General features: G+C 37.9%; 1 protein-coding gene across 27 annotated transcripts in view; it reads right to left on the bottom strand.

Annotated features, from left to right (window-relative positions):
- Positions 1 to 12,643, bottom strand: part of Btrc (beta-transducin repeat containing E3 ubiquitin protein ligase) — a 188,629-nt gene that overhangs the window by 65,849 nt on the left and 110,137 nt on the right. For 22 of the 27 annotated variants that reach the window (XM_016006688.3, XM_006988185.4, XM_006988186.4 and 19 more), the window contains one exon: positions 10,020 to 10,097. The exons of the other annotated variants lie outside the window; for them this stretch is intronic. In XM_016006688.3, the coding sequence (XP_015862174.1) occupies positions 10,020 to 10,097 (78 nt within the window). The remainder of the gene's footprint in view (positions 1 to 10,019; positions 10,098 to 12,643) is intronic. 27 annotated transcript variants of the gene reach the window in all.

The following is a 12,643-nucleotide window of genomic DNA, read 5'->3' as shown; positions in this document are numbered from 1 at the left end:
AAGAGGTCTTAGAAAACACATTTAAATTCTCCTCGAGTCCATGTTTAACCCCTAAACCACACACATTAAGGCAGACTGGGCTTTCCAAGGGAAAGAACACCTGGAAGGCTGAAGGGACTGAGCCAAGACTCCAGCTTGTGCCCAGGAGAAAAGGTAAGAATTTAGATTTGATTCTTACTTCATTAGAGGGATACAGAAAAAATGTCAGACTTCCCCAAGACACTGAAAAAGACCAGGAGTTGAGATAGAAAAACATTCTAGGTCTAAGGGATCTGCTTTATGCGTATGGGTAAAACAAACATGCCTATCTTTTTCAGATGTAAGGCCAAGGCTCCACACAGTCACACTGAGCTGCTAGTATTTCCATCAGAGGCCGATTCAGAGTTTGTTCTACAATGAATCATTTACACTATCCGCTATCTAATATAAAAATCACCACACTTGCAGAGCATTCAAGAAGAAATATAAAAAAAATGACCTACTTGAACAGCACTAAAGAGGTCTTTAATCTGTTCAATGAAATGATTAAATGAAAGATGATGATCATGATGAGTAAACAGATGGGGAAATTTTCACCAGAGAAAGAAAAACCTAAAGAGACAGTATGGTGGTGTACACCTATAATTCAAGCCTGTATGTAACTCCAGCCACCCTCTTCTTGCACATTAAATCCACAGGCATGCATACCTGTGGACACAGACATACACAGACTTTTTTTTTTTAAAGGGAAATACAAAGCTAGACATAAGTCAAAGTAACAGAAAAAGAGGCTCTCAGCCAATCTGGAAAAACTGCAGATTAAAATAAAAAGTTATTCGAGGAGGCTGAGGCAGGAGAATTGTTGGAGGCCACCATGGACTGACTACACAGTGTGTTCTACATAGCATAGTCTATAAAGGTAGATTTTTTCTGAAGGAAGGAAGGGAGGGAGGAGGGAGGGGGAGGGAGGGAGGGAGGGAAGGAGTCCGGAGAGTTGTAGTGGAAGTCAGCCTTCGATACACAGTGAGATGCTGGTTCAAAACAAATGTGGTGAGCAGGAGCCACAATTCCAGGCAGAGGGCGAAGGATCAAGAGTTCAGTATCTGAGACTCTGTCTTGAAAAACCAAAACCAAGGGGCTGGAGAAATGGTTCAGTGGTTAAGAGTACATCCTACTCATGCAGGGGATCCAAGACGGGTTCTCAGTACCACATCATGGGGCTCACACTGCCTGTAACCCCAGCTCCATGAGAGCCAATGCCCTCTTCTGGCCTCTGAAGGCACCTTGCATGCACATATACAAATTCCCAGCCACATTCACATAATTAAATATACAAACAAAATAAATATAAAAAACACTATCCAAAACCAAAGCAAACAAAGTCAGTACTATCTGTTGAATAAATAGGGCACAAAAGATATAAACTGTCCCAAAATCACATAATCCAAACTAAAAATCCAAATAGCTCTACTTCTTAAGGAGACTGAAACTGCTATAAAATTTTCCCAGAAAGAAAACTTATAACCCAAATTGTTTCACTGGTATAGAAGGACCATAAATAAATGCCTTCATGACATGGAAGAGGGCAACACTTCCCAACTCTCATTTATAAGACCAGCATAATCCTGACATCAAACTCTGCCAAAGACATTACAAAGAAAACTTCAGACCAATATCTTTAAGTGCACAGAGAAAAAATTCTTAATAAAGTCAACTTGAGTAATTACCATATTAACAGAATGGGGGCAGGGGTCCAGACAACAATTCAGATTTTTAGAAAGTTTTTAACTAGGGGCTGAGAGATAACTCAGCAGTTAAGCCCACACACACTGCCCTTCCAGAAGACTTGACTTCTCTTCCCAGTTCCTGTGTTGGGGGGCTCATTACTGTCCATAACTGTGCTCCAAGGGATCCAAGGCCTCTGGTCTTCAAGAGCACCTGAACTCATATGCACATACAGATTTTTTAAAATTCTTAACTAAATTAAATACCTACTTATAGTTTTTTAAAAAGTCAGACACCTGGGAATTAATGGTAAATTCTTTAATTCATAATGGGCATCTAGAAATATCCAACTAACATCATGCTTTAATGATGAAAGATTTAACACTATCCCCAGAAAACTAGGAACAAGGGGAAGATACTCTTGTCACATCAATTCAACATACTTTGGAAGTCAAAGTCATTAAAATAAAGCAAGGAAGAGAAAAAAAAAAAGCAACTAAGTTATAAAAGAATTCATAAAAATAAAATTATGGCTGAACAGTGTTGGTGCAAGTCTTTAATCCCAGCACGCGGGAGGCAGAGGCAGGTGTATCTTTGTGAGTTCAAGGCCAGCTTGGTCTACAGAATGAGTTCCAGGGCAGCCAGGGCTATATAGAGAAACCCCGTCTCAAAAATAAATAAATAAACAAACAAATAAATAATAGTAAAATTATGAGGGCTGGTTTATAGCTTAGTGGCTGAACATATGCAAAAAAAAAAAAAAAAAAGTAAAAGCTTTAAAAAATTTTGGAGGAGGACCAGCAAGGTGGCTTGGTGGGTAAAGGTGGGGTTAGCCACCAAGCCTAACAACCTGAGTTCTAGTTTAAATGGTAGATGGAGAGAACAGATTCCAGGCTGTCCTGTGACCTCCATATGTATGCTGTGCTGTATATAGCAGGTGTACACACACATGTATGCACATACAAAATAACGAAATATAGAAGTTTTTAAAAAAATTATGAAGGGGAGCTGGGTATGGTGGCTCACACCTGTAATACCAGAATTTAGTGGTTGAGACAGGATTGTTTCAAGTTCAAGACCAGCCTGAGCTTCAAGGTAAGTGCCATGCCAGCCAGGACCCTGTCTCAAAGAACAAAACAAATTTATGAATGCTAGAATAATTCATTTCATTCAAACTTTCCTCTCCTTCATGAATGACTTTTAACATGCTCAGGGGAACATTAGGTAGAGTCAGAAAACCTACTCGAGCACTAACTGTCCAGAGTAGAGAATTGCTAGGGATATAGACTTTGCTTTTTGGCAATTCATCTGTAAAATGGGTACATGACCTTTTTTATGCTTATGTTCCAAGGAAACAACAGGGACAAGTGGCTAAAATTTGCCAGTCTTTTGACCGCTCTGTAGTTAAAAAGCCTCAAACAATATTTACTATGATAAGATTCCTTCCATTTTAAAATCAAACTAGTGAATATAATGACTGCAGGCAAGCTAGGCTTTGTCCCCGTGCAAAATCTGAACAGGTAGCTTCATTGCTGAACCAGAGGCACAGAGTTTTGCGTTGGAGTACTTTAATACGTTTTTATATTGCATATAAAGCACATAAGCATAAACCAGCAAGATGCCTGGCTGAAAACTACCTTCTTTGTGAAAGCAGGCTGTAATTCTGAACAAGTTTTCAATTTTCACACTGCTGCTAGGGTAAAACATTTTAAAGAGTTTAATTTTTTACAATGGATTCAATGACATAGGATTATCTAACAAAGTAATGGCTAATCAATAGAAGGTTTAGTTGTCAGGTGAAACATATAACACACTAAAAGGGATTGATTGCCAGGCTTCTCCTTATTTACTAGAAGGTATATATTTAAAATGACACAAACTTGTTACCAAGCTGCATTCTTTTAACCTTGCAAAGGGCTGCTTAAGAAATCTGTTCAACAGCCCTATAGCAAAACAAGATAAAGTATAATGAAAATGCTTAAGAGACTGGGGGGTGTGGTGGGAGGACAGGGACCTTTAGATATACAGTAACATCAAATCATGTCCCAGGCAAGAATATGGGCTAGAAAAACCAAATTACAAAACAACTCTAGGGAAGCTGGGACTGGGCCTTCCAAATGACATCCAGACGCTGCTGAATCCCAATCCAAGACACAAAGCTCTAACTCAGTGAGTGGTTCTCAACCTTCCTAATGTTGCCATCCTTCAATACAGTTCCTCATTTTTGACCCTAACCATACAATTACATTTGTTGCAACTTCATAGCTATAATTTCACTACTGTTATGAATTGCAAGTAAATATCTGATATGTGACCCTCATGAAAGGGGTCAATTGATCCCTAAAGGGGTCGCGACCCACAGGTTGAAAACCACTGCTCTAACTGCTTCCCTTCCATGTGGATCTAAGGACAGATTTTAATTTTTTTTTTTTTTTTTAGAGTGTGTGCAGCTGGGCACAATAGGCTTCCCATCCTCTTTCCCTTTTTCTCCTTTTTTAAAAATGGTGTATCCAGAGTAAGCACTGAACACAAAATGAATTGGGCCCATATGGACTTTGACCAGCATATAAGCTATTTCCTTTATAATTTATTCACAGTATCTCAACTCTCTATATGAAAATACACTTTTTATGGTCATTACAACCCAGGAGTTCAATAATATGTTTTCTACTAAGTCAGTGATTACACAATTTATCAAAGAATGATTACACTGAAATAAAAATAAAACAAAGCGCTAACCCCCTATACGGTCTTCTTTCCTCAAAGTAATTTTAAGAAAGCTGGTTATTAAATTGCTTCTTTTTGAAGAAGGGTTTTTGAAGCTGGGCACAGATTGCCAAACCATGCTGGGGTGTTTGTTGTCCCCCCCGCCCCCACAATGTTATTAGGCGCTAAAGAATTCAGCAGAAAGGGGAGTTATATAAACAAATCACTTCATCAGACTCAGAAAGATCACTTTTGTCTTACTTAAGAGACCTACATTAATTACCTTTAAGATCTTTTACACAGACTATTTAAAATATGTACAATTTATTTATTTATTTCAAATGAGGTGCTTCTTCCAAAGTATTAAATAATGTCTACAAATGCAAAAGCATTTTTATAAATAGGTAATTAAAACAGATGACTAAAATTAAGTCAAGCTGCAAAACATTACCCAGAATGCACTGTGGTGTGTGTGTGTGTGTGTGTGTGTGTGTGTGTGTGTGTGTGTGTGTGTGTGTGTGTGTTTAATAAACATCTCAGGCAGTTGTTTTTTCCCCATCCAAAGCCCAAAGCACTTCAGGAAGAAGGAAGAGGAGGTAGGAAGTTTCAAAGGGTAAAACACAAAGATATAATGAAATAATGCTGAACCCTAAAGTATTTACAAGATAGTCCCTTAAGCACAGTTTGTCATGTTGCAATTACACCTTGCCTACTGCCAAGCCAAAGTGCTTACTATTGCCACTAGAGGGAGAAGTGTCTTAACACAAAGCAACAGCAGATAGGGAATGGGTTTTCTTGAGCAATTATCAGAACAAAGCTCCCTTGGCTGTGTGTACCTTCTAATTACTCAATACAATTAAAATGACTAACCTAAAACAAATAGAAGAAAAAACTGCCTGCCTGATAGCAGGGACTTCATTAAACCTTTCCCCCCATTAATCAAATCAGAAAGAAGAGAATGCCAGCATACTCAAAACATTGGATCTGATAAAAAGCAGTGAGTTCTGTGAGGTTTCAGTCCTTTCTTTCAGGAGAAATGACTCTTGAAAAAGCAATGTTGTGGTATTTCCCCATCTGGATGCTGCCTGAAAACAAACTGTCCTCCAAAGAACAGAACACCGTATGTCTTCTCTCAGCTTACTGGTTTATGAACGACTTGTTGTTGCTGTTTTGTTAATACACACTCTGATGTCATTTTCTGTCTGTGATGTGCATCTTCTTCCTACCTGCCCAACTGTAGAAAGGAGACAAGGCCATTCATGCTTCCATCGGCTCTTTCAATGTTACATTCCTCCAAGGTGATGTTTAGAACAATGTAGGGATTTTTATCAGGGGAGAAGAAAATCCCAGGCAAGGGAAACAGTTACTTATTCCTTCCAAAAGACTTATGTAACTCCTTTTGTAAGGCCCAGTCATTAACAGAAGACGGCAACAGATTCATGTTTCTTTCGGCTGACAATTGTGACTTTTTTTGCAGCAATGTGCAAGGTGTTGAAAACCTGGCAGCTGTTACCTCCTGGGATTAAGATACTTTTTTATCCTCCCTTGACAGTTTAACTCAGTGGGTCAGCACCTTTAAAGACTGCAAAGCGTCCTTGAAGAGGATGGAAGCGTGAATTACTGCCCCTCCCTAATCACTGTGAACCCTCACTGCAGGTGAAGTCCCCGCTAGAGAGGTGCACGGGGAGGGAGTGTAATGCCCTGAGCCAGATGGGTTTATCTTGTTTTTAAAGAATAAAGGAACAAACTAACAAGGGAGACAGCTACTTTGTTAGCTTCTTGGCCTCTCTCATGGCTTTGCATCCCCAGGGTTCCAGCTACACAAGAGAAAGAATACAGGAAAATGTAAACACTTAAAGAAATATAACTAGAGGGCTGGCATCATGCTGCTTTCAAAGAGTTGAGAGAGCTCCACTCAATGCTTTATTTATCACTGCCCACGTTCTCGGGATGGTAAGTGGACACACACACAAAAGGGGTGGAGGACGGAGAAGAATTAGGCAGCAGCCACAATTTACTCAATTACGGAGAAAGGGAGAGCTGACAGATCCTATTAGCCCAAATGTGGGCAGAGAAGGGCTGCATGTTGTAATGCTACACTTTCAAGAAGTAAAGAGCACTTTCACATATCTTCTCTGGCCTTTGCCTCCCCCCCCCCCCCAACCCCATCACACATGGAACAAAAACTATAAAACAGCGACTATGGTTTCTATAGCTTCACAGTTTAGGAGTCAAAGTAGAAAGAAAACTGCATCTATGTCACACTTTTTAAAAGTTCATATTTAATGCCAAATGATGACAAAAGGAGTTTTATCTCTCAGCTTTCTCCTTCACTATTTCTGGTAATTTTCTGTCAAGTTCTGGAAGTGCTATTATGGTAGTCTGATAACACAAGCCAAAAAGTAGTCTTCCTTTTTGTGTTTTAGTACAAGATTGCTATTATTTCTAAGTCTTAAATGTTTTTTTAATTAACCAGTGAAACCATGAACATTTTGATAACTAAAATATTATATTTAATAGACATAACTTTCTTTTACCTTGTGTTAATTTTGTAAGCTGTATTTTCAAAGAATCTACCCATTTTTATCTATTCAATTTTTGGCATTAAGTTATTTATATTATCCCATTATTCTTTTAATGTCTCTAAGAATTATAGTGATTACCCTTCTTTCAGCTCCTCTAATATGAAAAGTTTTCCAAGTTAATATTAGTAGTCATGTCCCATCAACAATGGCAAATCTTTGTCTGAGAATAATCTATAAACTATAAGGTTTAGCTACAACAGTATTAAGTAGTTAAAGCACAAGTGAATTTTTTATATTTAAGGGTAAAAGATTCCTGAAATTTTGTTAGAAATATGTGTGAATGGATTTCAACTTGAGAGACTGGCCCCACGAAGCAACACTCCCTTTAGGTTGGCCTTGACATCTTTTTATCTATAGATCATGACAATAGGCAAAATAGCAAATGGCATTTCCTTATTGTCAAACGCAACAGAGAAAAAGAGGAGTTTAAACAGCTTGTGTATTATGTACTAGCTTAAAAAAAAACAAAAAACAAAACAAAACAGCAGTGGGGTAATCAAGTTCAGGGCAGTCCCGGACAGCTGCCCTGTGACCCGCTTCTATTGACCCCTGCTATTCATCACTCTCTCCCAGATTGAGAGGGCAAGCTCCTAGGGAGTGACCACCACAATAGACAGACACAAGCCAACAGTAATCTGGTTCGAGCAAAAAACCAGATGGCACTGCAATAAATTTACAAATCTCCATTCATGGGGCTGTTAAAACACCCAGAAGCTAAAAGGCTCTGAGGGTCCCAGGAGGATCTCCTACTTCCCTAATTCTAAAGGCCATTTCTCTTTCCCAGAACACTGAGTTCATGCTCTTCACAAAGAGAATGGAGATAAAACCCTTTACAAAGAAGGGGGGGGGGGAGCCTCATGACCTAATTAATCTCCAGAGCTTGGATCACAACCCTGAATGACAGATATTAGAAAAATCATTCTGAAGAAATGGGGAGGGGGTTCAATTAAAGTGGAGGAGTAAAGAGAACCTGGTAAAACAGCAATGAGAAAAAACATTCAATCTTTCAAATACTGCATACAACAGATCTTGCAAGAAGAAAATGATTCAATAATGTATGCATTTATTTTTAAAATGAATCAGATTAGTCCCATGTGTGACCTGCTGGTCCATCTGTATGTGCTGGACTTAATAGGCACGATTCTCTCTCTTGCTTCAGTTTGAAGTATGAGAGAGATAAATTTAGTTTAATTTTCAACAGATCAGCCTATCCATTTTCCAAATGGACCATCTGGATCAGCCTATTAAAATTAATTTATAACTTTGCAGAGTGAAAATTCGTTTGTTAGCTTAAATAAAGTTGCCAAAACTTTTTGTCGCATCATTGTTTTTTGACAGTTGCTTCTGTATAGCGGACAGAGTCTCTACCTCCAAGTTCACCTCACTTACTTACATTGTTCTATTCATTTAGCATACAGAGCTGGTGTCTATCTCCAAATAATTAAACTAACCATTCCAACATCAATTTGTTTGTTTGTTTGTTTGTTTTGAAAGCTTTCTATATTGACTCAATTCTATTTAAAATAATAATTTTTTTTTTAATTGGGAAAGTGCTTATACAAAAAAGTGTTAACATACGATGAATGAAAAATGATTGTGGCATGTTTTCAAGTACTTTCCTTTTAGGTTAAAGCTATGAAAACTGGACTCTGGAGGCATAAGTAGAAATATTTTGGAAATAGTAAGGTCTGAGTTCCAAATCAATGAGAAGCTCTGGTCAAGGCTAAGCTCTTCAAGCCTCCATTAGTTTCATCAGTAAATTGGAAATCATATATCTACCAACTCAGCAGGGGTATCACAGGACTAAATGAAATAAATTTGTTCATTGTGGGTATCCATCAAAAACCACATCACTGCTCTCCTGTGTCCTAGAACAAGGCCATAAACACAACAAATTAAAATTATTTATACTGCTGCTCATACTCATTTTATACAATTTTATACTAAAAATGATTATGTGACATTTATTTTCTAGCTATAACAATTTAATAAATAAACAATTTAATGACTTGTTCTGTTTCTAGTAAATAATGAAGATATTACAGGTTACAGTAGTGAGTACTTTTTTTTCAGTCACTACTTTGGATATTTTAATTAAAAAAAATCGTAAGACTGAACTTTCTTTCACAAGTAAAATACATTAGCTCTGGGAAGCAGGGCACAGAAACCTAAGGAAAGAGATTTATTTTTTTTCTTTTTTCTTTTGCTCTTTTTCTCCCCTTATGTGTGTGTACTATGCAAGTATGTGTGTGCATGTATGCAGAGGCCCTCAATCACTCTGTACCTTATTCACTGAGAACCTCTCCTGGGATCCCTTATCTCTGCCTTCACAGTGCTGGATTACAGGTGGTCTGCCACACTCATGGGTTCTGGGGATCTGAAGTCTGGTCCTCATGTTCCCAAGGCAAGCACTACCCACTGAGCCATTGCTCCAGTCCCATAAAGGTTTTAAAGTAATCATCAATAGTGGACTTCACTTCTAGAAAAACTAAATAAATTAAACAAATTCAAACAAAAGGAAACCATCTTTGTTACAGATCTGTTTATTATTATTATCATTATTATTGTTATTTAAATGTATGATGAACCTTGGCCAGGCATGAGGTACAGGCTTATAATCCCAGCACTCAGGACGCTGATGCAGGAGGCCTTCTAACCTGGGCTATTTAATAAACTACTTAATTTAAAATTAAAATGTGTAAATAATCTTTACTGGGAAACAAATATTAGTGTTAACTATTCCATGTCCATTCTACAAAGGTCACCTTGCCTAAACAAGACCTTTTTACTTCAATTTAAGTATTTACTATATATACAGACTGTCTTGCACTTTTGCATCCAGGATATTTTTAAATGATTGGGAAATAATGTTACCTGATTGAAACTGATAGCTACGGCCAGACTGACTTCAGAATACAGGGCTCTTGATTTAAACTGCAATGTTTAAAGAACGACAGGCAGGGCTTCCTGTCTTTTGCTTTGTTGTTGGAAGCTTTTTATTTTAAGTAAGACTGAATTTCATACCTGTCTAAGTGAATTCTTCTCTGGTATTATCTTCCTAGGGGGTTCGCCATTATTACAGTCTTCTCTCTCTGAGGAATTCTGTGAAAGAAAGTAAGCTTTAATTCAGTTCTCATTATCTTCAATCTTATTCTGTGGGAGTAAACTGAATTACATTTCTAATTCTGTAAGCTAGAACACCCATGTATATTTATGCATTTGAAGATTTATATACATACAGACATACACACATGTAAAGGAAACCATATGCCCGTGTATATAAATAAATTCATGTTGGGATCTGGGTAGAAAGAATTCTGTCTGTTTAAACGCTACCCAGGAGGATCACATTGACTAGAAGTTTAGTTTATCATACTTTGACACTGGGCTGATAAGAAAGTCTTAGGTCACATTTAGCTGATGACAATTTAAAGCATAATGATTACTTTCTCTCTTAAGTAATCAGTCTTCAACTACTGTGAATGTCTGTTTGATACTGATCTCCTAGTCTGGACTCGTAGAAGGACCAATCTCTTGTTCTCATCTCACATTTGACTTTCTTTTTTACACAAAAACAGCATGGTTCTTATTAACACAGGTAACATTTAATCTAGGATTTAAGTTTAGGATCCATTTTTTTTGTCACTATCACTTCAAACAGTAGCTACAAGATCCTAAAACCTCAATGAGATTTTTATATACTAAGGAGGAACAATTAAATTAAAAACAGATTCAGAAGTGCTCAAAATCAGCTGAGCATGGTAGCTTCTGCCTTTAATCACAGCACTTGGGAGACTGGCAGGAGGTTCTCTTGAGTTTCAAGTTTGAGCCCAGCCTGGTCTGTCTAATGAGACCCTCTCTAACAAACAAACAAAATAAGGACAACAAATGTTAACCATTGACAAAACAAACACAGAAAATCCCAATTACATTTATTTGAATTCTCGATTAACAGAAATAGTTTACAGCTCACAGATGACAAATTCATTACATTATGTTAAAAATCATCACATTCTAACTGGAGATACTTTATGTTTAGATTTAGGACATATTTCCTGAATCTAAATATGAATTTATCTGGAAAATTTCATACATGTATAAAATTATTATATAATCACCACTGTGCTATAAACCAATATATAATATACTCTGTTTTGGGAGAAGAGAAAGGAATGAAAACTGCCCAAAGAGTAGGGAGAGATAGTTGAGTTAATGACTATGAAGCCCTACAAACGAGGACACTAGGTACTATTGTTTTCAACACAGGGTCTCACTCTGCAGAATCCTGCACTATGGAGAAGGATCATGGAGAAGAATTCTTAACAAGAAAAAGAAAGAAAAACCTGTAAACATTGTCAGAGCTAGTTCTTTTTGGATAGGTTAACCAAACACTTATTCTGGCCAACCCATTAAAAGAAAGCCAACCAAAATGAAAAGTCCAGCACAACAGTTACATAAAACAGAGGTAGCAACGCTAAGTGATTAGGATATAAGGGACAAGGAACTGGTTGTTGCCTAATACTGAAGGAGAAATGTGGAGTGCTAGTGAATCAGAGATGAATAATCATTCCCAACATGAGAGTAACAACGAATGACGAAATTGTCACATGGGCCTAATAGGTCACCTTGGTGGTCCTCAGGAACCTCTCCACTAACACCCAGACGAGCTCAATTACTTACTGTCTGTACCCTTAGTGAGAAGGAATCCCAACAAGAAAAGTGCCCAACTGCTCTAGTCAACAAATTAAGTTACAGTCAATAAACTCAAGAGTAACTAGTTGACACAGGGAATAATCACCCAGGGACTACTAAACTAGCAGGTGAATCTTTTATAAATAGTAGGATTGTTACATAATTTCAAATGTATATCACTAAAATACTTAGGAAAAAATAGTAACTCTACAGTGGAGAAGTCTGGCAAATAACATTAATAATACATCTCTTGATCTAAAGAGATGACTTTGCAGAAGCTCTTCCAAAGGATCAGGGTTCAATTCTCAGCATCCACAAGGCAGCTCCCAATTATCTGTAGCCTCAGTTCCAGAGGTTCTGATGCCCTCTACTGACCTCCACAGGCACCAGGCACTAGGCACAAGGTGCACAGACATGCATGAAGGCCGAACACTCCCACACATACAAATAAAAAAGTTAAGATAGACGAACACATTTAGGATGAATGAATTGCCGTTGAAGTTTCCTTACCACAAACAGGAAACCTCTGTTCTGGGTTGGGGAGAAGGCTAAAGGGGTAAAACCACTGCTGTGCAAACATGAAGTCTGAGTTTGGATCCCGAAATTCAAGTAAAGCTGGATACTTTGGACACCTATAGTCTCAGTACTCTTTTCAAGACAGGAAGCAGACAAGCTTGTGGGCTAGCTGGCCTGCCAAACTCAAGAGTGAACAAGACCCTGCCCTCTCCTCTCCAACAAGGTGGAAGGTGTAGGTGAGGCCTGACATCCCAGGTTGTCTTCTGATCACCATATAAGTGAGATAACACGTGTGCATGCATGCACCCCCTCTACCTATCTACTCATTAAGACAACATTAAACTAACCCCCAATGAGGGAACTCCTATAAGACTACTATTCTGAATTCAATAACAACAAAAAGCCAAAGCCATAAAATACAAAGTAATTGTTTCTGATTA

This window comes from Peromyscus maniculatus, chromosome 1 (assembly GCF_049852395.1).
Source record: "Peromyscus maniculatus bairdii isolate BWxNUB_F1_BW_parent chromosome 1, HU_Pman_BW_mat_3.1, whole genome shotgun sequence".
In the NCBI taxonomy this organism is placed as follows: domain Eukaryota; kingdom Metazoa; phylum Chordata; class Mammalia; order Rodentia; family Cricetidae; genus Peromyscus; species Peromyscus maniculatus.
Note: the sequence above shows the minus strand (reverse complement) of the source record. Positions and strands in the feature narration are given on the sequence as shown.